A 27,762-nucleotide genomic window follows, 5' to 3' on the forward strand; every position below is an offset into this window, starting at 1 on the left:
TCGTTGTATTGTCTGCAATAGAATACAAGTCAGCTTGAATTTAGAAATCACTACTTTCTTTTTAATTTGTGTTTTTCATACTGTCCTAACTTTTTCTGATTTGGAGTTTAAAGGAGACCTGTTATGTGAAAATCACAGTTTAAACACTTTTGTGGCAACAGTCTGCGAATTTAACCAGCTTCTGGTGGCCTTTTTAGCTCCGCCCTCTTTTGAAAAGTGGACAGGGAGCACAACCTCATTTGAATTCAAAGCGAGAGTCACCAAAATGGCACCATCAGGATCAAAGACTAAAAGGGGTCGCTTCAAAGAGTTATAAACATTGTTTGTGAGGTATTTTGACATCACACACACACTAGGGACATCAGAGACACATTTTACATCTTAAAGATATGATGGAAAATTGTTGGGCACGATGAATATTTTAATCCTCAAGTTTTATATGAGAATTGTGTCCTCAAACAGATGGAAAGGATTTTGAATGATCCAACTAATTTTTTGTTTTCATATTACAAACTGCTTCCCTCTGGTAGGAGATAGAGTCCCAAAGTGTAGGTTAAACCCTTATAAGAAATCCTTTGTACCTGTTTCAGTGGGTTTATTTAACAAGAGTCTATCTAAATAAGCATTATAAATTTTGCAACTGCTGTATTTTGTATTGTTTTTACTGCTTGTTTTTAGTGAATGTCTGCAGCAATATGGCAATGGCCATAACAAATTTCCTGTCAAGGACAATAAACTTTACTACTACTACTACTAGAAATGGGCATAATATTTTCCCTTTAAAGCCCGATGAAGCAGCATGGACATTCTCAACACTGACACAGAAGGTATTTCAATCCACTAAACACCAACATTTACTACATATTTACTGTTACACCTACTGTAACTGTGGTTTTGTATTTAAAATGTGGACAATCTATGTTGAATTGTATTCAATAATTTATTTATTAGATATTTAAGGAGGACTGCTGGACTTGAAGGGAGAATAAAATAACAGAGCACGAAGACTAAGTGAAAACAGCAGATGGCAGTAATGCAACTAATGGATGTCAGCTACAGTTAACTCCAGAAGAAGAAGAAAACAGTCCACTCGTCATAAGGACTGAAATATCTGGCTGAGAGCTTTCTATTGTGTGTCACACGGACAGAAAACTCGCAGTATTATTGCTTTTTCTGACATGATTCATTTGCGCATAACATCTAATCTCAGTAACGAATCTTTGCGGCGACGTGCAACGACGTTTATCGCCGATATTTCAGAAAAATAAAGCTTTAAGGGACCCAACCGTCTTCAGCTGTTGTGAGGGTGAGTTCTTCCTTTAATATCTCTTTAATAACCTGTGACTTATGTTAAGTGAGTGTAGATTAGTTGTTTAACGTTGTGTTTATATATGGAAAAAGCCCATTTTACAATTTTTGTTTTTGATTAAATTCTAAACCAAAAACGACGCTTAAATTAAACGCAAACAATATAAAACTAAGAAAGATAGAAGGTATAAAGTTACAATAACTGATGTGTTTACGGTCTATCAAAATGTTAGTGTTAAAATAGTTTAAAAGTGTTTGCAGTGTACTGCACAATGCGACACTGACATACCGTTCCCGGCCACTTTATTAGGTACACCTTACTACCGGGTTGGACCCACTTTTGCTTTCAGAACTCCCTTAATCCATCGTGGCATAGATTCAACAAGGTACCGGATATTTTCCTCAGAGATTGTGGTCCATATTAAACATCTAAAGTTACATTTAGCATAAAATCTAGGGAAAACGACAAATAAGACGTCGAATATAATGTACTTACCTCAGATTACAATTCTGTCCGTTGCCTTGTGTCCGTTATTTAATTCAAATGATGAGCACGCGCATGACACGCTGACTCGCGCAGTCCTCTTATCAAGTTTCAACATTAAACCAATGTTATGATTTCGACCGTATGTGTTGTGTAGCCTAGATGTTGAGTCTTCAATTTCTTTTCAGCATTAAATCAATGTTTTATCCTCAATGTAATAGTCTTTCGACGTACCGATCAAATAATGAATGCTGATTTACCGTTGAAATTTGATTGATGACTGATAATGACGCTTATAACCAATAATCGATAATGATTCAACGTCAGCTTGCTATCTGGGATGATAGCATCACGCTGCAGCTGCTACCGATTTGTCGGCTGCACATTCATGATGCAAATCTCCTGTTCCACCGCATCCCAAAGGTGCTTTATTGGATTGAGATCTGGTGACTGGCGGCTATTTGAGTACAGTGAACTCATTGTCCTGTTCAAGAAACCAGTCTGAGATGATTTACGCTTTATGGCACGGCATGCTATCCTGCTGGAAGTAGCCATTAGAAGATGGGTACACTGTGGTCATAAAGAGATGGACATGGTCAGCAACAATACTCAGGAAGGCTGTGGCGTTGACACAATGCTTAATTGGTCCTAATGGGCACAAAGTGTGCCAAGAAAATATCCCCCACACCATTACACCACCAGCCTAAGCCGTGGATAAAAGGCAGGATGGATCCATCTCCAAGCTTTCATGTTGTTGACGCCAGATTATGTCCCTACCATGTGAATGTTGCAGCAGAAATTGAGACTTATCAGACCAGACAACATTTTTCCAATCTTCTATTGTCCTATTGGTGAGCCTGTGCGAATTGTAGCCTCAGTTTCCTGTTCTTAGCTGACAGGAGAGGCACCTTTTTTGCTTGGTTGTCACACTTTTTAATGTTTCAGATCATCAAACAAATTCAAATTCAAAGATAACACTAGGAAACACATAATGCAGTTTTAAAATGTTGAAAAGGTTATTATTAAGGGGAAAACGAAAAACAAAATTTCATAGGCCTGTGTGAAAAACAATGTATAAACCTAAATAACTAGTTATTATTACTAGCCTTAGCAGCAGTTACTAGGGTTGTTGCGATACCAATAATTCCAATGACGATACTATACCAGCTGAAGTATTATAATACCAATACTGTATACCGATTTTAATACCGATACTGTAATTCATAGTTTAAGTCTATAAAAAAAATAAAGAAATATTGTATTTCATGTTATAATGGGCCTACCTGAATTGAATTCATAATTCCCTTATTGTTGAAAAAAGTATTTGCACATAACTTCACCTAAAATGCATTAGTTGTTTATTTTGTAGATAACTGACCAACAAAAAAATACATTAAAATAAAGATACAAATTATAGCGAACTAAATTTGTTACAAAAAGGGCAAATTAGGCTATATGAAGTGATCAAAAGAGTTTTGTTTCTTGTTGCTCTTTTGGGATTTTCCTCTTTTGTTTTTTTTTTTTTTTTTTCTTATCAGGTAAGAATTCATTGTAATTCAAAATTTTACTTTGTGAGTCGCTCTTTTTAAGAGATTGTTGCGGTTGTTATAGCTACTAAATCATATTGACAGGAACACATTTTAACTGATTCTGATTAGAACTGAAGCGTCAGAAAACATGCAATAGGCTCATGGTTTCTGCTACATTGATTCTTCCATGGCTGGATGCCACGCCAAAATTGATCCTGCCACGACTACATTACAGCTCTCTTTCCAAACATTCAGTTGTGTTTTTTTTTTTTAATAGAGGGTGGTAATCGCACCAACACGTATTAAAACATTTTATAACAGTGCAAACTTTTCTGTAACCGTACTAGTGCTGTGCGTTGTTTGTTGAACCCTTTAAGTTACGTGCTGACTGATTGACTCGCTGGCTGACTGACAGGTGCGTGATGCGTGAGGCCAGCAAACACGTTGTATAGCTGTTTCACTTTACATTAGGACGCATTAATACCGCTCTGTAGGTCTATAAGAGACATTCATAAATATTCCTAGCAAATCTAATAAATGTTGGAGACATACTTGTTACATAAACGCACTAAATCGCACTTTAGCAGTGTTTATTTGAGAGCGCACAAGAAGATCTGCACTATAGCAGCGTATATTTGAGGGGGCATGCAAGAAGTTTTGTGCACAAGCAGAGGAAATCGGCGCGCAAGCAAAGCGATCTGGACTTGTAATACTGCGCTCATGACATTTGTCATTGAAATAACGCCACAGGTAGTTGATAAATCTTATCACAGCTGGAAAAAATCCTAGAGGAAACACTGATGCTACAATAAAAGGTGTGAATTCTACAGTTTTCTACTCAAATAATATTGTATATTGTGCTTATGAGCATTTAAGTGACTTTTCCACATGCAACATTATGTATTGTAGATAGACCGTTAATGACTATACTACCGTTTACAAACTACCATGGCACCACCAGTATTTTGGAGTTATAATATTACTGTAATACTATAGTACCGGTAAACTGTGCAACCCTAGGAGTTACAGCGCTAAATATTGCCTACTTATTTTTGCATAATTGTCATAATTCAGCCACATTTTTTGGTTTGCGAGCATGAGCCACCTTTTTCATGTCAATACATTTCAATAGGGTTCTGTTCCGGTGATTCATAAGTATACTTTCTGGTGTGCTTTGATTCATTGTCCTATTCATTGTCCATATGGATATGATGGAGTCATGAACACTCACATTAACTGAGGCAAGTGAGCCCTGCAGTTCTTTGGATGTTGTTGTGTGGTCGTTTGTGACCTCTTGGATGAGTTTTTGACTTGTCCAATGTCGGAGCAATAGCTGGCTGTGCATAACAGATTTTACTAATCAAGGTTAGGGTGAAATGCAATTTAAAAACATAAATTTGTTCTTACCCAGTAAAAATCTCTTCTGTCTACTATTTAATTATTATTAAACCATTACCTTAGTTATCTAACCTTAATCGTGCTTTCTCTATTTTTTTAAAGTTTTACTTTAGATCAAATGGATATAAAAGAAGAAGAAGAAGACTGTGCCACCGATTATCAGTCTGGGATGCATTCCACCGAACAATCGAGCCTAAAGATTCACACTGGAGAGTCTGGAGAGTCTTTCACCTGCAAACAGTGTGGAGAGATTTTTACAACAAACCAAAGCCTTGAAAGTCACAAAGTGATTCACACCGGAGAACACATTTTTATTTGTTCAGAGTGTGGAAAGAGTTTCACTCAAATGCGGTATCTTAAAAATCACAGGAAGATCCACACCGGAGATCACCCATTCACTTGTCCCGAGTGTGATAAGTGTTTCACAATGAAACACAGTCTTGAAAGTCACTTGAAAATTCACACTGGAGAAAAGCCATTCACCTGCCCTGACTGCGGGAAAAAATTCAGAATAAAACATAGCCTGGAGGGCCACATGAGGATTCACACAGGAGAGAAACCTTACAAATGCCGAGAGTGTGGAAAGAATTTCAGAGAGAAACAAATCCTCGATAAGCACTTGACGATTCACACTGGAGAAAAGCCTTACTCCTGCCCTGAGTGTGGAAGGAATTTCAGGGTGAAAAAGTGCCTTGAAAATCACATCAAAACTCACACTGGAGAGAAACCTTACACATGCCAAGATTGTGGAATCAGTTTCGCAGTAAAACAAAACCTCAAAAGGCACATGAGAATTCACACTGGAGAAAAGCCGTACTCCTGCCCCGAGTGTGGAAGGAGTTTCAGAGTGAAACAAGATCTAAAAAGTCATGTGAGAATTCACACTGGAGAAAAGCCTTTCTCCTGCCAACAGTGTGGAAAAAGTTTCTCAGAGAACAAGACACTTGAAAGTCACATGAGAATTCACACTGGAGAAAAGCCTTTCACCTGCTCTCAATGCGGAAAGAATTTCAGAAGGAAACAAAACCTTAAGAGCCACATGAGACTTCACACTGGAGACAAGCCTTACAGCTGCCCTCAGTGTGGAAAGAGTTATAATGAACAAAAAAGCCTTGAGAATCACATTAGGACTCACACCGGAGAGAAACCTTTCGCTTGCGATCAGTGTGGAAAGACCTTCACACAACAAAGTACCCTTAGAGGTCACATTAAGATTCACACCGGAGAGAAACCTTTCACTTGCCCTCAGTGCGGGAAGAGTTTTATAGAGAGAACAAAACTGGAGAGGCACAAGAAAATCCACTCTGGAGAAAAGCCGTTCGATTGCCATCACTGTAAAAAGAGTTTCACGATGAAGCAAAGCCTGGACATTCACATGAGAATTCACACCGGAGAAAAGCTTTACACCTGCCAACAGTGTAAGAAGAGTTTTGCAGTAAAACAGAAATTTGACAGCCACATGACAATTCATACCGGGGAGAAGCCGTACACATGCCAACAGTGTGGAAAGTGTTTCAGAGAGAAACGAAAGCTCGTATCCCACATGAAAGTTCACACTGAAGAGAAGCCTGCTGCTGGCGTGGAAGTAGTTTTAGAATGAAAAAAGGTATCAAAAGTTGCACGAGAACAAGCTGGGCACATGGAATAAAAACTGAAACTTCACATTGTTGTGCTCAATGTGGGATACAAGTATAATTTGCATGCTGTTCATTTCAGAGTTGCAAACCCAAACTATACTTTTTTGCGCCCTGATGTTAGTGTATGCGTGCAGTTGAACAGTTCCTAATATTCTCCATTTATCGACACTTCATAGTTTTATCCGTATCCAGTGTCTACTTTGTTTCTCTCTAGAAGTTATAAGCCATTAAACGGTTAACATGACTGATTCAGTTAAAATTTTATATTTATGAGTGGCAGATAACAACTTACTTAGGTTTTCATCTTCGCATTTGTTGCCTGTATTTTCTTGCAATTTTCAACTTTAGTTCCAGGAATTTTTTTATTAGAAATAGTTTATAGTGTCCATAAGTTCTGTATGTAGTTAGCAGTGTAGCCTGTTTCACATTCCTACCATATTGAAAGGGGTTTGACCTGGTGCAGTGCAATCTGAGCTGTATGGACTGGCCATAGGGAGCACTGGGACATTTCTTGGTGGCCTGATGGTCTATCTGGCCTGCCACCCTGTTTCCGACCCCCTCCAACTTCCTTTTCTGACGGTGTGATAACGTTGGATAATGTCATGGTTTCGTGGTATTGTGATCACTGCTCTAATATATATATTTTTTTAAATGTCTGGGTTAAAAACAAAACATTTATTCCCTTTTGAACACAATATATTTTATTTTGAGAAACATTTCAAATGTTTTGGAATAGTAAAAGTGTCAGGTTAAATGATTTATTGACTTCTGTCTTCATTTGTTTTAAAAAACTGATTTTTGTACAAGTTAAAACGACATCTTTTCTGCTGGAGCCACTGTTTTTACTGTAGCTAAAGATGTAAATAAAATATTGTACACATCTTAAAAAAGAGTATTGCAGAAAATTTTGACTTTTAAAACCCTGACTCATCCAAACAGCGGTACACCTTGAAAACGGTTATCATCCCATGCCTAGTTATGTGTATATTTATTACTTCATTCGTTTTCCTTCGGCTCTTACTGAGTATGTATATATATATTATATGAAATTATGAATAGCCTATCATATATGTAGCAAGGCATTAAATCGCTTACTGTTTATTTCTTTGCATTTTCACTTTATAAACTATAAAATCATGCGTCTCACATGTTGTGTCTGATTGTTTTAGTCTGATTTTGTGAGCCAACTGACAGCTGTTCGCTCTCCTCCTTTCCCCTGCTCTGCCGACCACACCCACTCCCCCCTCTGCTCACAGCGCTTCACGCCCATCATGAAGCGTTTTGGAAAAAATTCTGAAGACTTGAATTGAAAGAGGGGCGTTACATGACCCTTTTGAAGCAACAGTCACCACAATGGCAGTATCAGGATTAAAGCTAAAAAGGGTGCTTGAAAGAGTTATAAAACATTACTTGTGTGGTATTTTGAGCTGAAACCTCACACAGACTCTAGGGACATCTGAGACTTATTATACATCTGGTAGAAACGGACATAATTGGTACAGCCTGATGAAACCGCATGGACATCCTCAACATTGACAGAGTCAGAAGGCTTTCCAATCACCAACATTTACCACACATTTACTGTGACTGATATTGTTACTAAAATGTGGTATTGTATCTTCATTTATACCACGTCATACCACGTCATTGTCATCCCCTTTTTAATACAGTCCAAGCCTGTGCAAGCTCTTTTAGCTCAAGATTAATTCAGCACAGGGAACAATACAGGAAGTCCTTTTTACCAACAATGCTCAGATTGTATAACCAAAGTCATACTAGATGAATTATGCTGAATTGTAATAGCATTAATACTGTAGATATGGACTAGTGTCTACTCGTTCTTTGAAACTAAGGTGTGCAGTTTGAATATAACTTTATTAATATTATTGCCTTTTTATATATGTAATTTATCTTATAATATGGAAAGCTTTGATGTGATGTGAATTCCCCTTTGAGATTAATAAAGTCTAAACAAACAATAATGAATTGTATTCCACCTTTCCTTTAATAGATAATAATAAATAAATGAAAAAAAGGAGTTTGTTATTAAGATATAGCAATTTTCATTTTTACTAAGATACTACATTTAGACTAACAATTTCTTTTCTAACAAGTACTATAGAAAGAATATGACTTTTTTATTATGCTACCAAGGTTGATCATAGTTTTATTAAACATGATCCAAGTACTCTGGAGGGGGGAAAGGCTTATTTTTCATCCAAACAACAACAAAACATTAACTTTTAAAAGATAAGCGGTTAAAGGTTTTACTGTTTTGGGTGGCAAACATGAATTTACATCTTTATCCTACTCGGTTATTATTTTGTGTTTTTATAAGCTTGTAAGTGAAGGCCAAGAAAGATCATTTGTATTTAGTTAGTTCAGACTGGACTGAAAGGGCGAATATTAGACTAAGTGAAAACAGCAGATGGCAGTAAAGCAGCTTTTTATAGATGCCAGTTGCCTATAAACGCCAAAGAAGAAGAACAACTGAGTCCACTCATAATAATAAACTCATCTAAAGAGAAGTGAAACATCTGGCTGAGAGCTGTCCATTGTCAGTCACACAGACAGGAGCGCGCAGTACTGTTGTTTTGACGCGCGATTCATTTGCGCGTCACATCCAATCTCAGCAGCAAATCTTCGCGGTGACGTGCAACGACGTTTATCGCCGATATTTCAGAAAAATTAAGCTTTAAGAGACCCAGCCGTCTTCAGCTGTTGTAAAGGTGAGTTCTGCACTTTAATATGGCCTCAATATTCTGTGACTTATGTTAAATAAATGTAGATTAAATGTGTATGTTAATTCATTCATGACAGAGCCCAGTTTGGAATATTTGTTCTTGATTCAATGCAAAACTAAAAAAATGACGCTTAAATTAAAAGCAAACAATACAAAACTAGGGAAGATTAAATGTATAAAGCGATAACATATGTGTTTACCACCTATCAAAAATATTAGTTAATATACAACCCCATGGTTTTGCATAACTTTGTTTAATTTTTGAACAAACATTTTTTATAATATTTCCCTCCAAGCGGACACAAGACCTTGCTATGTTTGGTGTTTCAGAACACTCCCTCGCCCTTCCAAAACATCTATAACAAAGCCTTACTGTAGCCATGACTGTGGCCAAGTAATACTAAAAAACTGGAAATCTTTACCTGCTTCTTTTCGAATCTGGTTAATGGATATGGCCTCCGTTATCCACTTGGAAAGGCTCAGATTTATCAGGTCTAATTCCAAAGAAAAATGGTTTGCAACCTGTGAACTCTTTCTTGGATACTTAGACCTAAAGCATGCTCTATCCAAATCCAGCACCCTTCATGAAAACTGACTGGCACGCTACCTTATAGGAATTTTTGATGTCTATATACTGTGTAATACTACAATTTGTATTCCCAACAGCTGAACCCACATGTATGGCAATTCATATATATACCTGCAAAGTGTGTGTGTATATATATATATATATATATATATATATATATATATATATATATATATATATATATATATATATATATATAAATAAACCCAAATCTGAAAAGATTGGGATACTATGTAAAATGCAAATCAAACAGAAAGTAGTGATTTTCAAATTTACTTAGACTTGTATTTCATTGCAGACAATATTAACAAATTATTTCATGTCTTGTCTGTTCAACTTCATTTCATTTGTAAATATACATCATTTCCTGTCATTCAGACATGCAACACTCTCCAAAGAAAGTTGAGACAAGCAGTATAGGGCTAGTAATCAAATAAATTGGTTAAATAATGATGTGATTGAAGGTGATGTCAACAGGTGATTGTAATTATGATTTAGTACAAAAGCAGCATCCAAAGTCTAGTCTTTTAGGAGCAAAGATGGGCAGAGAATCCCCAGTTTGCCAACAAATACATGTGAAAATTAATAAAACGTTTCACCATCAACAATACATAACATAATTAAAAGATTCAAGGAATCTGGAGGAAGTTCAATGCGTAAAGGAGAAGGGCACAAGCCTAAGCTAAACAACTGTAATTGCCAATCCCTAAAGCGGCACAGCATTAACAATCATCTATTCATCTATAAGCAATATCACCACATGGACTCAGGGCTACTTATCCACAAATGCTAGTTAAAACAGTTCTGTGTCAAAAGGAAGCTCTGTTATGTCTACTGCCCAGAAGTGCCGTCGACTTTTCTGGACTCTGAGACATTTGGGATGGCCACTAACACAGTGGAAACTGTAGTCAGATGAATAAGTGTGTTTAGATATTTTTTGGAATAAAAGGATGCTGTGTGCTTCATTTTCAAAGAACAAAAGGATCATCCAGACCGTAGTGGTGGGCAAAGCGAGGCTTTATGAAACCCTGAAACAGTCGAAGCAAATGTGTCGAAGCTTCGAAATGTTTCGAAACCCCACTCTACGATAACACCTAGTGGTCATCTTTTAATGTATTGCACTGAAACAGCTTCATTTGAAACAGCTTGAAATGCTTTTATACCAGTTGGTAATGCTTTATTCTTGTATCAACATCCGAATAAATAAATTTGTCTTGTTTTGGTCATGAAACAGGGTTGTTGCTAGATCAGACACAGTTGGCAAGAAGTTAACAAGAATCATTTATTTTATTCATTAAATTTCCTATTTATTGTATTTTAGTAACGTTTACCCAAACCCTAAACCCAACCATCACAGTACTGTAAAAATATGAATTATTGTTGTACAGTGTTACAAAAATTATGCCAAATTAATGGCGTATCCGCAGCTGTATCCTATTTAGACTACACCATGAAACAGAAACATGATTAACATACATAAAACCATGATTTCAGAGTATTTGTACAAGTCGGCATTTGAACCCAAAAGTCATTTGAAGAACAGTATCAGCGTGCACACGCACAGTCCACTAGGCCATATCAGACAGAAGATGCTCCTGACCCTGGTAGTCAAATGCAGATTCGCCAGGTCTCGTAATGCTTCTAAATTGATCGATGCTTTAAATCACTTTAGTCACGTGACCAGGTGTTTCGAAACACTTTAGTCACGTGACTTGAGTGTTTCGGATCATGCTTGGGTGCAGTGTTTCGAAACACTTGCACTTCGAGATCTCGACACCGTCGAAATGTCAGTTTCACGTCAGCCATCCCTACCAGACCATTACCAGCAACAAGTCCAAAAGCCAGGATCTGTCATGGTCAAGTGCCCTTGGCAAAGAACTTGCCCTTCTGTGATTGCACCATTAATGCTGAACACAATATGCTGCCTTTTGCAGGAACGCCCATGCATATTTCAACAAGACAATGAAAAACCACATTCTGCACACATTACAAAGTTCTGGCTGCGAAGGAAGAGGATACAGGTACTTGACTTGCCTGTCTGCAGTCACGACCTTTCTCCAATAGAGAATGTGTGGCACATTTTGAAGCACAAAATGTGACAATGAAGACTGTGTACTGTTGCACACCTCAAGACATGTTTGCAGGAAGTATAGGACAAAATTAAACTCAAAACACTTCATCACGTGGTGTCCTAAAACCCTAAATGCCTTTAAAGTGTTGTGAAAAGGAATTGCAACATTACAAAGTGGTAAATGCTTTACTGGTCCAACTTTTTCAATGTGTTGCAAGAACCAAAATTGGGATACGTGTTAATAAAAAAAGTCTTGAGAAACACATTAAATAATGTTTATTGTATTATCTACAACAAAATACAAGTTAAAGTAATTTTAGTAATCACTACTAATCGAAATCCCAATAGTGGAAGTTTTTCACATAGCATTTCTATTTCTTCCCTCGCGGAACAAGAGTTGTTTTCTAACCTTAATCATGCTTGCTCTTATCTGTTAATGTTTCCTTTAGATCAAATGGATATAAAAGAAGACTGTGCACCCAATCATCAGTCTAGGATGCATTTCACAGACCAACCGAGCCTAAAGATTCACACTGGAGAGTCTGGAGAGCCTTTCACCTGCAAACAGTGTGGAGAGATTTTTACAACAAACCAAAGCCATGAATGTCACACAATGATTCACAACGGAGAACAAACTTTTATTTGTTCAGAGTGTGGAAAGAGTTTTACACAAATGCGGTATCTTAAAAATCACATGAAGATTCACTCCGGAGATCACCCCTTCACTTGTCCCGAGTGTGATAAGTGTTTCACAGTGAAACAAAGCCTTGAAACTCACTTGAAAATTCACACTGGGGAAAAGCCATTCATCTGCCCTTACTGTGGAAAGAATTTCAGAATAAAGCATAGCCTGGAGGGCCACATGAGGATTCACACAGGAGAGAAACCTTACCCGTGCCAAGTGTGTGGAAAGAGTTTTAGAGAGAAACAAAGTCTTGAAAAGCACTTGACGATTCACACTGGAGAAAAGCCTTACTCCTGCCCTGAGTGTGGAAAGAGTTTCAGAGTGAAAAATTGCCTTGAAAATCACATCAAAATTCATACTGGAGAGAAACCTTACACATGCCAAGAGTGTGGAAAGAGTTTCACAGAGAAACAAAACCTTAAAAGGCACATGAGAATTCACACTGGAGAAAAGCCTTTCACTTGCTCTCACTGTGGAAAAAGTTTCCGAGTTAGTAAAGATCTTAAAATTCATGTAAGAATTCACACTGGAGAAAAGCCTTTCTCCTGCCAACAGTGTGGAAAAAGTTTTTCAGAGAACAAGAAACTTACAAGTCACATGAGAATTCACACTGGAGAAAAGCCTTTCGTCTGCTCTCATTGCGGAAAGAGATTCAGGGGCAAACAAAACCTTGAAAGCCACATAAGACTTCATACTGGAGAAAAGCGTTACACCTGCCCTCAGTGTGGAAAGAGTTATAATGAACAAAAAAGCCTTGAGAATCACATTAGGTCTCACACCGGAGAGAAACCTTTCGCTTGCGATCAGTGTGGAAAGAGTTTCAGGCAACAAAGAATCCTTAAGGGTCACATTAGGATTCACACTGGAGAGAAACCTTTCACTTGCCCTCAGTGCGGGAAGAGTTTTATAGAGAAAACGAAACTGGAGAGGCACAAGAAAATTCACTCTGGAGAAAAGCCTTACACTTGCCATCACTGTAAAAAGAGTTTCACGATGAAGCAAAGCCTGGACATTCACATGAGAATTCACACCGGAGAAAAGCTTTACACCTGCCAACAGTGTGGAAAGAGTTTTGCATTGAAACAGAGGCTCATATCCCACATGAAAGTTCATACCGGAGAGAAGCCTTACACGTGCCTACAGTGTGGAAAGGGTTTCAGAGAGAAACAGTCCCTCGACATTCACAACAGAATTCACACTGGACAAAACCCTTTCACTTGTTCTCAGTGTGGGAAGAGTTTCAGAGTGAAACAGAAGCTTGTTTCCCACATGAGAGTTCACACTGAAGAGAAGCCTGCTCCTGGCGTGGAAGTAGTTTTAGAATGAAACAAGGCTTTGAAAAGGTTTCATATGAACACACTGGGCGCAGTAAATAAAAAATAAAAACTTCACATTGCCTGTGCTCAATGAGGGATATGTATATATTTGCATGTTGTTAAAAAAAAACACTATGAGTTGCAAGCTCAAACTATACTTTTTTGTGCCCGGATGTTAGTGTATTTGCACAGTTGAACAGTTCCTAATATTCTCCATTTAACGACACTTCATAGTTTCATCCTTATCCAGTGTCTACCTTGTTTCTCTCTAGAAGTTATAAGCCCTTGCAATAAACACTTAAAATGACAGATTCAATTAAAATATTTGATTATTTATAAGTGACAGATAACCAACTCTGCGTTTTTATTCTTCCTCTATTGCTAAGATGAGGAATTGCAGGTTTTCATCTATGCATTTGTTGAGGGCATTTTCTAGCTATTTTCAAGCTGTTTCATATTTAGCTCCAAGAGTTGTTTTTTAGAAACAGTTTGTCATGTCCAGAAGTTCCAGATGTAGCCAGCAATGTAGTCTATTTCACATTCCTACCATATTGTGCTCCACACTCCAGTCCAGTGGCAGGAATGTATTTTAAAGTTAGTCTGCCAACCTCCAAAATTACACAAACACCTGAAGAAGATGACGCAATATAACAAATGAAGACGCTAAGCTCCAGCTCAATAAAATGTAAGATAAAAGCTATTGGTGTAATAAACATTATTTAAAATAACAATGTAATATATACAACCCCAAATCAAAAAAAGTTGGGACAGTATGAAAAACGCAAATAAAACAAAGTAATAATCTCAAAATTTACTTTGACTTCTATTTCATTGCAGACAATATGAACAAATTATTTCATGTTTTGTCTGGTCAACTTCATTTCATTTGTAAATATTCTTTTCTGTCATTCAGACCAACAAAACATTCGAAAGAAAGTTGAGTCAGGGGCAGTTTAGGGCTAGTAATCAGGTAAATTGGTTAATTAATGTTGTGATTTGTAACTGGTGATGTCAACAGGTGATTGTAATTATGATTTTGTACAAAAGCATCATCCAAATCTTTCATTATCCCAAGGATCGCTAGTTTGTCAACAAATATGTGAGGAAATTATTGAAGAAAGAAACAAGAAAGACTAAGAAAGGCTGGAAGACATTTGGTTATTTTCCCTTCAATAGTGCATGACATGAATAAAAAATTCGAGAAATCCTGAAGAATTTCAATGCATAAAGGACAAGGGCGCAAACCTAAGCTGAACAACTTTGATCTCCGATACCTCAGGTGGCACTGCATCAAGAATCTTCATTCATCTATAAACGATATCACCACATGAGCTCAGGACTACTTTGTCAAGTACCACAATACATAGTTACATTCACAAATGCTAGATAAAACCATACTGGTGCCAAAAGGAAGCCCTATGTTAACAGTATCCAATGTTGACTTCTCTGGGCTTGGAGGCATCTGGTAGCCCATCACACAGTGGAAACATGTACTGTGGTCAGATTAATTCATATTTCAGGTATTATTTTTAGTAATGGACACTGTGTGCTCCAGACCAAAGAAGAAAAGGATCATCCAGACTAGCCGCGTTTCCACTATCGCGCCTAAAGCGAGCGAGCCAGGGCGAGCCAAGGCCAGTGGGGTTTCCACTGTCACTTCCGGGGCCTAATCGGGCCAAAGCGGGGCTTTCTTGGGGCCAGCGGCCGGCCTTTTTCGGCCCGCCGAATACCTTGGGCCAAGGAGGGCCAGCTGGGGCTTCGGGGCGGAGTGAAAGAAGAGGCGGGCAGTTTTCTGATCGCACATGAGTACATGCGCCAAACAAATAAAGAAATAAGGGAAAGAAAACATCTAGCCTTATAGTCTGGGGTCTTTTTGCGTATGATCACCCTTATGTTTCGCTTTTAAATGTAAGGCTGCTGCATAAAATAATAAAGTAGTTTTAATTTATAGTGACGTTTTTTGCTGCGTCCTGCTTTGTTTCAATAACGCATAATAATCAATACACCATATTAAAGACACAGCAGACAGTAAAGGTTTTCGAGAGTTTTTGTCAAGTTTAAAATGTTTGTTTGTGCGCGTTTAATGCCTGTATGTGTGTGTGAGACTAGGCAAGAGCGCTCCTTCACAGCTCTGTTATGCCGCGAGCGGCTTTTTTCTTTCTTTATTTTGGAGATAATACACAATATAATTACAACAGAAGGACATAAAACTTAACAAAATACGTGCCCACTTTCGTAGACTTTAAACAATATAGTGTCATATCTTGATAAAATAGCCTAAGCTATAATGAAATATAATTTAAAGAATTACAAATATCGGATAAATATAAAATCACATTAAATAAATAAACCAATATAAAATAAACAAAAGCTAGCTATATGTAGGTAGCCTATATACAATACATAAATCGAGCCGTTTTAAAGCATATAGCCTATAACTTTCATTTTACAAAGACCTGTCTGAAAAAAAAAAAAAGATTTTCGATATTTTATAAAAACAATTAACACCGGAGAAGGTTTGAAATATTATTTATAAGTTTTATAAGTTATTTTATAAAATAATTTTATAAAATTATTTTATAAGTATTTGGATACGATGATATAAATCAAATCGCGCAAACGGAGCATTATTTGGGTGAGTGAAAGCAGAATCTCCTATACCTTTTTTTCTGTCACCCAGTCATGCGCAGCGCTCGCTGCTTTAAACGCATATGGGGGAAAGCCCACACACAAAATGTGTTCTATATACTCAAACAACTGTTTATGTTTTTATATGACGTGGTTAAATTTATAAATGAAACTTTAAATAAAGAGCTTTAGTGAATAGCTGCCGAGCGCAACAAATATGGCTATATTATATAAGGCTACTCGCTCTTATGCTGAAACACTTAACACGACTTCTATCAAAACGAGGATGTTATAAAATACATGCCATATCGAGTTATAAAGGAGAATTTCTGTGGCTTTATATTATGGATGTGTGCGCTCTCTGTGATGGGTCCCTGCGTTCGGCGAGAGCAGTCGAAGCACAATGCCAGTTGGTCGGCGAGTAAACAAATGTAATGAATGGAAATACACAGGTCTGTGCGTATAGACATTTCATGTACTGCTGAACAGTAACGTGTCATTTGTTTGTTTCGGATGTCTTCATTTTAATGGTTTCGTTTCGTGATGATTCTATGGTGTGCTTTATCTGCCTCATTCCCGCTGGAGTGGGCGGGTTGTGTGACGTTTGATTCGGGGACGTTCTGGGGGCGGTGTTTGCGTGACGCGCTGTGAGCTACTAGCCCGTCAGTGGAAACGCGACATGATTTCGGCCTCATTTCTCAACCTCCCGGGCTATTGGCCCGGCCCGGCCCGATTAAAGCCCTGGCTCGCACTGGCCCGATAGTGGAAATGCGGCTACTGTTACCAGCAACAAGTCCAAAAGCCATGGTTTGTAATGGTCAAGTGCCCTTGGCAAAACTAACTTCCACGTTTCTGATGGCACCATTAATGCTGAAAAGTACATAGAGATTTTGGAGCACAATATGCTGCCTTCTTTTCCAGGGACGCCCATGCATATTTCAACAAGACAATTCAAAACCACATTCTGCACACATTAGTCCTGGCTAAAGAGAATACTTTACTGGCCTGCCTGCATTCCTAACCTGTCCCCAATAGAGAATGTAGGGTGTATTTTGAAGCACAAAATGTGACAATGAAGACTCTGTTGGCCATCCTTATCTTGTTTGCAGGTCTCTCAATGTATTTTAAATGTTGTGAAAAGGAATGGCAACATTACAAAGTGGTAAATTCTCTACTGTTCTAAATTTTTACAATGTTGCAAGAACCAAAATTGGAACATGGAATGTGTTTATTTTGGAAAAAAACTATAAAATTCATGAGCAACACATTAAATAATGTTTGTTGTATTGTCTGCAGTGAAATAGAAGTCGATGTAAATTTAGAAATCACAATTTTTTTCTGTTTTCCATACTGTCCCAACTTTTTTCGAGTTTGGGTTTGTAAATTAAGGAGACCCTTTATTATGCAAACATTTTTATTTAAACCCAGTTGTATTGCAGCAGTCAGTGAATACAACCAGCTTCTCATGTAAACATTTATTCATTTTTTTTTTATAATCACACTTCATAAAACAGGCTCTAAAACAACCTAATTGACATTCTCCCTTTGTAGTGTCATGAGAGGGTGTAAGCCCCGCCGATTAGTGAGGATCTTTACCTCATTAGCATATGATATTAGTCTTGTTTTTGAATCTGCTGCTTTGGTGACCCATAGTTCTTTGTAGCTCCACCCCGGTATGCTGGCAGCACAATTCCATTTAAGTTTAAAGCGACAGTCACCAAAATGGCAGTATTAGGATCAAAGACTGAAAGGGGCTGCTTCAAAGAGTTATAAAACATAACTTGTGGGGTACTGAAACGTCACACACACACTGTACATCAGAGACTCATTTTACATCTTGCAGAAACGGGCATGATAGGTTCTCTTTAAAGCCTGAAGCAGCATGGACATTCTCAACACTGACACGGAAGGCTTTTCAATCCACTAATCACCTACATTTACCACACTTTTACTGTTAAACTTACTGTAACTGTGGTATTGTATCTGAAATGTAAATCATTTATAGTTGTATTCCATCCTTTCTTTAATAAAAAATAATAAATAAAAAGTGCAGTCATTTTTGTTAATAATATATAGCAGTTTTCTTTTGTACATTAGGCTACTATTTTTTTCTAACAAATACCAGTTTTACTGAACATGATCTAAAGTATTATGGGGTGTTTTTTTTAATGAAATTTAAAAATAAATCAATTTTACCTTTTAGAAAAACAGGCTAAATGTTTAACTGTTTTTAATAATGAATATAAACATCTTTATCCCTTTTAGTTATGTAGTTTTTAGTTACTGTAGCCTACTCCAAAAATCATTAAGATAAATCAAAGGAATGCATTTAAATATGATCCAAAATAAAACTGGTATAGAAAGCAAATAAAAGGAGAGAAGAAGTCATCACCGGTAGATTGAGGATTGGTCATAGACTAAATAAGATTTTATCGGAAAGTGTCCTACTGAATTATGTAATAAATGGCAGGTGGAAGGATACATGAGTTTAAAGATCAGCTTTGTGAAATTGACATAGGAGAATATCATTTTAAAAATATAATGGAAAGTATAAGGTCAAGGAAGATATATATAAGAACGAAGACTAAGTGAAAACGGCAGATGGCAGTAAAGCAGCTTATGGATGCTAGCTGCCAAACTCCAAAGAAGAGGAAGAAAAACTGAGTCTACTCATAATAATATACTCATCTGAAGAGAATTGAAACATCTGGCGGAGAGCTGTCCATTGTCTGTCACACAGAAAGGAGCGCGCAGCATCGTTGCTGTCTGACACGCGCGACTCATTTGCGCGTCACATCCAATTTCAGTTACAAATCTTCGCGGTGACGTGCAACGACGTTTTTCGCAGATATTTTAGAAAAATAAAGCTTTAAGAGACCCAACTGTCTTCAGCTGTTGTGAAGGTGAGTTCTGCACTTTAATTGCCTTTTAAAATATGTGACTTATGTTATGACTGTAGATTAGTTGCGTTCTACCTGCCAACACTCCCGTTTTTCTCATATTTTACACCCATCTCCCGTCACTCTCCCGTTAATTCTCGGCGAAAACTCCGGTAATTCCCCCCTCCCTCTCCCAGTTCTCATCTTTTTGGTACATTCGCCAATAATAGTCTCCCGGTCGTCAACTCGTATCCGATCGCTGCTGCCCGAAACCCACAACCCCCTCGGGTCCTAACTTTTCTTACACAGAAGAACCCCCACCCCGCAGGCAAATGATGGCAGGTATGATTTAATTGTGTATGCTAATTTGGCCAGCTTGGAATTTTTGTTCTTGATTTAAACGAAAAACAAGGAAACAATTAAAAACTAAGAATAAAAATAGAAGGTATAAAAGTGTAATAACTGATGTGTTTACCACTTATTAAAAATATCAAGCTCATGTTATTCTACTGTTTTTTTTTTTTGTTAGGAATAATAATTTATGCAGTCATGCACATGTTTTGACATAATATGCCGGTGGTTTAATGCTTCGTAAAAGTTGCAAACACCTTTACTTATATCAAAACGCAATTTTTGATGCTAAATTTAATTAAACAGCCAGTTATTCCTTACGCCAATTAAGAAACATGAATAGGCATAGGCTACTATAATAAAGAAAATTGGCTCTAAATCTGAAACTAAATAAATTGCTAACTCGACACAGCGAAAGTGTAAAACCTGCAGAACGCAACAAATGTGGAAAATTGTTGTGTATCATATTTAACAAATTACTACGAATTTGATGTAATTTTGCTCACATGGATAATTGAATATTAATCAGATGATGTCATTACGCTGCTGTGCCATCAGCCAATCGTTGCATTACTGATCATGATTTTGCGGATCAATATATCTGTCCTTTACAACACATGCAGTGATCTCAGATCGGTTCATCCAGACATTTTAATCTGATTCACAAACCTGTTTGAAGAACCAAATTAAGACCTTAAGAGATCATTTATGAAGATTAAAAGATCCCGGATATCTGCCAAATCATCTTAGATAATTTAAGCAAGGTATGAAGAAAGGACCCCAGGTCCTGAAGCAGCAAAACAGCCCCAGACCATCACACCACCACCACATTTTACTGTTGGTATGTTGTTGTTTTTTTTCTGAAATGCTGTTACTTTTACCAAGGGTGACAATTAGCAAGGCCGAGTAGACGTGTCCTCACCAATATCCACTGATTATTGAAAGTTCGCCACCAATAATTGAATCATCTCCTAAATAATATAATGCTCCGTCAACTGTCATTAACGCGTATGTACTGAAACATCTATAATCTTTACTCAAGTGCTACCTCCCCCAAACACATATTGACAGTGTGATTGACAAATCATAAAATCATCTACATTTGCAGCATGAGACATGCTTGATTCAATGTTATTTCTAATTCTTAATTAGATTAATTCTAATTCTCTTAATAATTTCTTAATTATTTAATTCATTTAATAATGTTTTAATACCATGAAATAGAACGTGCTGTTTTATTTATGCTCTCAGAAAACGAACAAAAAAATTACGTCATTTTTTAGCTTAAGGTACATGCATATAATGGTGTATATTTGCAAACATGTGTTCAGATGCGGAGCTAAGTGATTCTGCACAAGTAAACCCTCAGTAAACGTAAGTCTTTATTAGAAGACTTTTTGGTCAGAAATGCCTTTAAATTAGATCCCCACCAATATCAAAATTAAATCGATGCCCTTGACTTGCCATCTTCCTGCCTAAACCACGGCGAATGAAGCTCTGCACAAGACTTTTGGCCAGCGGAGAAATTAAAATGGTCGTGCCCAACTGAGTCTGGTTCCCTCAAGGTTTTTTTTCTTCACTCCCATCAGGTGAAGTTTTTTTTCCCTCTCCGCTGTCGCCACTGCCTCGCATGGTTCAGGATTGGTAGAGCTACGCATCGATGAATTGGCTCTTCAGTGTTTGAACTCTCAGTAATGATTAAATCACAATGAACTGAGCTAAACTGAACTGAACTGAACTTAAACACTAAAACCTGAACCACACTGTTCCAGTTACTATGACCATTTATGTGAAGCTGCTTTGACACAATCTACATTGTAAAAGCGCTATACAAATAAAGCTGAATTGAATTGAATTGAATTGACTTTTACGCCACACATCATGTGACACATACCATCTTAAAAGTTCAACTTTTCTCTCATCAGTTCACAAAGTATTTTCCCAAAAGTCTTGATCATCAAGATGTTTTCTGGCAAAAATGAGACCAGGCATTATGTTATTTTTGCTCAGCAATGGTTTTCGTTTTTCCCAGTCTTTTTCTTATGGTGGAGTCATGAACACTCACCTTAACTGGGGCAAGTAAGGCCTGCAGCTCTTTGAATGTTGTTGTGGGGTCTTTTGTGACCTATTGGAAAAGTTTTTGACTTTGCTCTTGGGTTAATTTTGGTTGGCCAGCCACATCTGGGAAGATTCTCTACTGTTCCATGTTTTTGCCATTGGTAGATAATGGCTCTCATTAGCCACATTTCCACTGTCAGTGCAAACCAGGGCTTTTATCTGGCTGGGCCAGGCCAATAGTCCAGGAGCTTGAGCAGTGAGGCTGGAATTATGTCGTGTTTCCACTGTTTGTCCAATAGCTCGCTATCTAGATGAGCACCTTCATGCTCAAAAACACCTTTTAAACCTGAGAAATACTCTCGACAACTGATAGTTACTGGCTGCTGTGTCTTTGGGCACATGTACTCACATGAGATCGAAAAACTAGTAAAATGATGGCTGACCATCTTTACCAGACTCAAGCAAACTTCGCCTTTGCTTTCACTCTGCCCCAGCGGGCCCTCTTTAGTTCAAGGTATTTGGCAGGCCAAAAAAGGCTGGCTGCTTGCCCAGAGGAAGCCCTGCTTTGGCCTGATGAGTCCCTGAAAGTGACTGTGGACATACGACTGGCCCTGGCTTGCACTGGCATGCTCTCTTTAAGTGTGAGAGAAGAAATGTGGCTTTTGTGGACCGGCAAGGTGGCTCAGTGGCCTCTGGGCTTTCAGTTTCCCCCTAATCTAAAGACACACGTTATAGTCGCCTTCAGCCGCTCTTCAATACCGGTCACCCCCACCCCCGCTTCTCAGTATGCCAAAAATGATAGAATTGATAAAAGACAAAATTTTAGGACAATGCCATATATAAAGCAATCGCTTGAATTTCCACAGCAAAACCTTATGAAGTGAATTATAACCTGGTCTGCTGTAAATTATCATCTCTGACAAATCTGTCATGGTTGACATGATACCACACTCGCTGTTCAGCTAGTTTTTACTTCTGATTGGTCACCTTCAGATAGGTAGGCTCGTTTCACACCTCAGGAATTTTAGCCGACAGCTCCCAAATTTTTTTTACACGTTTGTAACTTTCACACGGTACAAGCCACGACCATACAAGCATACAAGATTTTCACACAACTTCTCCCAATAAGAAAAATGCTTACAAGCTCATACCACAGCAAAAATGCACCATGTACGCCTTTAGATGGTGCAGTATTTTGAGATATTATTTTAAGATACTTAAATTTCCCACTCTGTGTCAAACATATCAGATGTTGTTTTTCAAGGATAGGGTGAAATACATTTTTAAAACAAGGCTGTGTTGTCGCCCAGTAAAAATCTGCCTTTGAATTATTATTAAACAATTACCTCAGTTATCTAACCTTAATTGTAATTGCTCTTATATGTTAACGCTTAGATCAAATGGATATAAAAGAAGAAGACTGTGCACCCAATCATGAGTCTGGGATGCATTTCACTGAACAACCGAGCCTAAAGATTCACACTGGAGAGTCTGGAGAGCCTTTCACCTGCAAACAGCGTGGAGAGATTTTAACAACAAACCAAAGCCTTGAAAGTCACACAGTGATTCACACTGGGGATCAAAATTTTAATTGTGTAGTGTGTGGAAAGAGTTTCACACAAAGGCGGTATCTTAAAAATCACATGAAGATTCATACTGGAGATCACCCCTTCACTTGTCCGGAGTGTGATAAGTGTTTCACAGTGAAACAAAGCCTTGAAACTCATTTGAAAATTCACACCGGAGAAAAGCCATTTATCTGCCCTGACTGTGGAAAAAAATTCAGAATAAAGCATAGCCTGGAGGGCCACATGAGGATTCACACCGGGGAGAAACCTTACACATGCCAAGAATGTGGGAAGCGTTTCACAGAGAAACAAACCCTCGACAAGCACTTGACGATTCACACTGGAGAAAAGCCTTACTCCTGCCCTGAGTGTGGAAAGAGTTTCAGGGTAAAATTTTGCCTTGAAAACCACATCAAAATTCACACCGGAGAGAAACCTTACACATGCCAAGAGTGTGGAAAGAGTTTCACAGAGAAACAAAACCTAGAAAGGCACATGAGAATTCACACTGGAGAAAAGCCTTTCGCCTGCCCCGAGTGTGGAAGAAGTTTCAGAGTGAAACAAGATCTTAAAAGTCACGTGAGAATTCACACTGGAGAAAAGCCTTTCTCCTGCCAACAGTGTGGAAAAAGTTTCTCAGAGAACAAGACACTTGAAAGTCACATGAGAATTCACACCGGAGAAAAGCCTTTCGTCTGCTCTCATTGCGGAAGGAGATTTAGAGGGAAACAAAACCTTGAAAGCCACATGAGACTTCACACCGGAGAAAAGCGTTACACCTGCCCTCAGTGTGGAAAGAGTTATAATGAACAAAAAAGCCTTCAGATTCACATTAGGACTCACACCGGAGAGAAACCTTTTGCTTGCGATGAGTGTGGAAAGAGTTTCAGGCAACAAAGTACACTTAGGGGTCACATTAAGATTCACACCGGAGAAAAACCTTTCACTTGCCCTCAGTGTGGAAAGAGTTTTATAGAGAAAACAAAACTGGAGAGGCACAAGAAAATCCACTCTGGAGAAAAGCCGTTCGATTGCCATCACTGTAAAAAGAGTTTCACGATGAAGCAAAGCCTGGACATTCACATGAGAATTCACACCGGAGAAAAGCTTTACACCTGCCAACAGTGTGGAAAGAGTTTTACAGTGAAACACAAACTTGAAAGGCACATGACAGTTCATACCGGAGAGAAGCCGTACACATGCCAACAGAGTTTCAGAGAGAAACCGGGGCTCGTATCCCACATTAAAGTTCACACTGAAGAGAAGCCTGAACCTGAAGTGGAAGTAGTTTTAGAATGAAATAAGGCCTCGAAGAAGTTACATAAGAACACACTAGGTGCATGAAACTTCACATTACCTGTGCTCAATGGAGGATATTTATATAATTTGCATGCTGTTTAAAAAAAAATGCTGTTAAATTCGGAGTTGCAAGCCCAAACTCTACTTTTTTCCCGGATGTTAGTGTATGCGCACAGTTGAACACAGCTCTGTTCATATTCTTCATTCAACGACACTTCGTAGTTTCATAAAAATGTATTTGAACTCGTTCCAAGTTGCAATATAGTTTTTACCCACTTACATAAGTGTTAAACTAAGTTTACGCAACAAGGATCGTTACGTATTGAGTGTAATATTTGTAACAAAGCTAGCGTTTTGGAAGTGCTCTTGCAAAGCAACACAAACAGCACGCAGAAGTATATATGCATGACTATGCGCAAGGCAGGTGCCATTGGTCATGCCGATCACTCGACGCAGAAGTATAAATCAAGAGTACAAATTTATTGGGACCCATACAGTCCCATACGGAAAAATTATGTACGCAATATATATATATATATATATATATATATATATATATATATATATATATATATAGCTATAACTGTAGCTAATGTATTTTAAGCCTACAGTCAAGTACATGAATATTAAGACATTGACACAACTATAACATTTTTAGCTCTGTACGCCAACAAAATAGATTAAAATAAAATAGATTTAAAGTAAAACAAAGATGTGCTTTAACTGCAGACTGTCAGCTTTAATTCGAGGGAATTTACGTCCAAATCAGGTGAACGCTGTAGAAAATACAACAGTTTGCATAGGTGCCTCCCATTTGTCAAGGGACCAAAAGTAATGGGACAGAATAATAATCATGAATCAAACTTTCACTATTTAGCACTTATTCATTGTTGCTCTTAAAGTTGTATAAATTGCTTCCTTGTCCTCATTTGTAAGTCGCTTTGGATAAAAGCGTCTGCTAAATGACTAAATGTAAAATGTAATATTTGGTTGCAAATCCTTTGCAGTCAATTACAGCCTGAAGTCTAGAACGCATGGACATCACCAGATGCTGGGTTTTATCACTGGTGATGCTCTGGTCTTCAGCAAGTGAAATTCATGCTCAATCGGATTCAGATCAGGTGATTGACTTGGCCATTGCCAATTATAATTTTACAAGCGATGTCAATATATTGATTTCTGTGCATTATTTTTCTATCCATGACCTTGTTACTTCAGGCGGGAATTTGATCCCATACGTTATAAATACAGCAAATGGACAATATTAGAGCTGTGTTGATAAAGGAGAAGGACACCGTTTTTGACTCTACTGAAGGCTAGCATGCAAGTGTTGTGGATTTTACAGTATGTGGATAATGTATTTATGGTATAAACTTTATGCATATTTATGAACACTAAGAAAAATGGATTTGATTAACTGTTTATTCATTAGAACCAAATAAAGGTCATGTTTGTATTTACAGTTGTTTGCACATTTTAAATGCGGTCATCATCCATCAATGGCTTAATATCTGTAGGACAGTAAATGTGATGTGGTTTACGTTGTTGGTCCTGATCTTAAATTGTACAGATGCTAAATAAAAAATTGTTATTAAATTTCAAAATCTTGCCTTTTTTTGTCAGTAAATGTGGTGTGCATGTTAATGTTGACCCCTGTCTTGCATTCTATATGCAAAAATATATGCCGTTTTCACAAAGTGTGCTTCTAAAGGTGTACTAGGTTGTATGTTATATTATTTTATTATTATTATTATATTTTTTGTACATTTAATATTATTATATTTGTATTATTATTTATTATGTTTAAATTTGATTTTATAGGACAGAGAGATGAGATGCAAGGGATGCAAAGAACTTTGAGTTGGGACTCAAACTCGGGTCACTGTGAACATGGATAGCGCTATGTGTTGACGCAATAACCACCAGGCTATTGGGGTAAACAAAAAAATAAACTGCATTGCTGTAATGTTACAGCTACTGATATACTGCAATACACTATCTAATCTAGTCATATTGGTGTAAATTAACAGCAAACATAATACATCGTATTACATCATATAGATGCCTTAATATCTGTGATTCTGTCACTCCGCACACGCCAAGTCACCCTCAGTGAATGGATGATTACATTTACATTTCTACAGTTACACACAATCGATTTGTGTTGGGACAACATAAAGCGATCATGTTAACATACTAGTTTTTACAAATTAAAATGAGTTTTAAAGTTGCTCAAGATTTGTGTTGTTTCAACTCACTTTTAGTAAATACTTTTGAACTATCAACAAAACAATTTTCTGAGTGTATGTATATGTCATATGCTGCTATCCAAAACACGACTGTTATGTTACTGTTTAAATCTGATACTGTGGTTTCTTTTACAGAGAAAAAGTGCAAGAGAGAGATACGGCTATTAAATAATCAGCTTTACTTTGGTGATTTGCATTGATTTACATTGTGCGCTTTGTTTATATTGTGTCAGAAAACATAGTGGAATGCAACTCGCCATGATGTAGCTTCCCATTCATTCTCTGTATGTATGTATAATGTATAAGGAAAAGACGAAAGGTTTCATTCAGTGGATGACCCGTGTTACCACCTAGCTTTTGCTCATTCTGTGATTATTTAAGGGAAAAATATGAATAAAAATTTGTGAAATATTATTTTGATTTAGGTCGCTGGTTCAAGTCCTGCTGGGTCAGTTGGCGTTTCTGTGTGGAGTTTGCATGTTCTCCCCGTGTTTACGTGAGTTTCTTCTGGGTGCTCCGGTTTCCCCCACAGTCCAAAGACATGCGCTATAGGTGAATTGGGTAAGCTAAGTTGTCCGTAGTGTATGAGTGTGAATGAGAGTGTATGGGTGTTTCCCAGTGATGGGTTGCAATGGGAAGGGCATTCGCTGTGTAAAACGTGCTGGATAAGTTGGCGGTTCATTCCGCTGTGACCCCTGATAAATATAGAGACTAAGCCGAAAAGAAAAGTAATGAATGAACAAACATAGATAGGTTAGCAACAATTTAGCAAACATTTATAAATGTTTAATGGTTGAATTGGTTCAACAATGGTTGCTGGTATGTCAAATAATACAACTAATCTACTTTGAATAACATGTTAAAATTTATTTTAGAAAATTATTAGCTGCTGTTGTTTATATTTATATAAAATATATGTTTTATTTTGTCCAATGAGTATGTTCTCATGTCACACTCAGTGTGTCCAAGT

General features: G+C 37.6%; 3 protein-coding genes across 4 annotated transcripts in view; 2 read left to right on the plus strand and 1 right to left on the minus strand.

Annotated features, from left to right (window-relative positions):
- LOC100004582 (uncharacterized) overlaps window positions 1–2,196 on the minus strand; it is a 56,596-nt gene extending 54,400 nt beyond the window's left edge. The window contains exon 1 of the mRNA XM_087295351.1: window positions 1,805–2,196. The gene's annotated coding sequence lies outside the window, so the exon portion shown is untranslated. The remainder of the gene's footprint in view (window positions 1–1,804) is intronic.
- si:ch73-367f21.4 lies at window positions 1,167–13,835 on the plus strand. The gene is made up of 4 exons (XM_087296160.1): window positions 1,167–1,306; window positions 4,822–6,313; window positions 6,802–6,832; window positions 12,209–13,835. Exons 2-4 carry the CDS (start codon window positions 4,838–4,840, stop codon window positions 13,768–13,770), a joined length of 3,069 nt encoding a protein of 1,022 aa, XP_087152286.1. The 5' UTR covers window positions 1,167–1,306; window positions 4,822–4,837; the 3' UTR covers window positions 13,771–13,835.
- Window positions 13,836–19,030: 5,195 nt separating this feature from the next.
- On the plus strand, window positions 19,031–26,147 carry si:ch73-367f21.6. Of its 2 annotated transcripts, XR_015516452.1 has the most exons (3): window positions 19,031–19,291; window positions 25,551–25,664; window positions 25,762–26,147. XR_015516452.1 is itself a non-coding variant. In XM_087295354.1 (2 exons), the coding sequence occupies exon 2, from the start codon at window positions 23,077–23,079 to the stop codon at window positions 24,541–24,543; it is 1,467 nt and encodes a 488-aa protein (XP_087151480.1). In that variant the 5' UTR covers window positions 19,031–19,291; window positions 23,072–23,076; the 3' UTR covers window positions 24,544–24,997. The 2 variants fall into 2 exon arrangements, 1 of the variants encoding a protein (XP_087151480.1); XM_087295354.1 differs by lacking the exons at window positions 25,551–25,664; window positions 25,762–26,147 and adding an exon at window positions 23,072–24,997.
- The last annotated feature ends 1,615 nt before the right edge of the window (window positions 26,148–27,762 follow it).

Source organism: Danio rerio, chromosome 19 (genome assembly GCF_052040795.2).
Source record: "Danio rerio strain M-AB ecotype USA chromosome 19, GRCz13ab, whole genome shotgun sequence".
In the NCBI taxonomy this organism is placed as follows: Eukaryota; Metazoa; Chordata; class Actinopteri; order Cypriniformes; family Danionidae; genus Danio; species Danio rerio.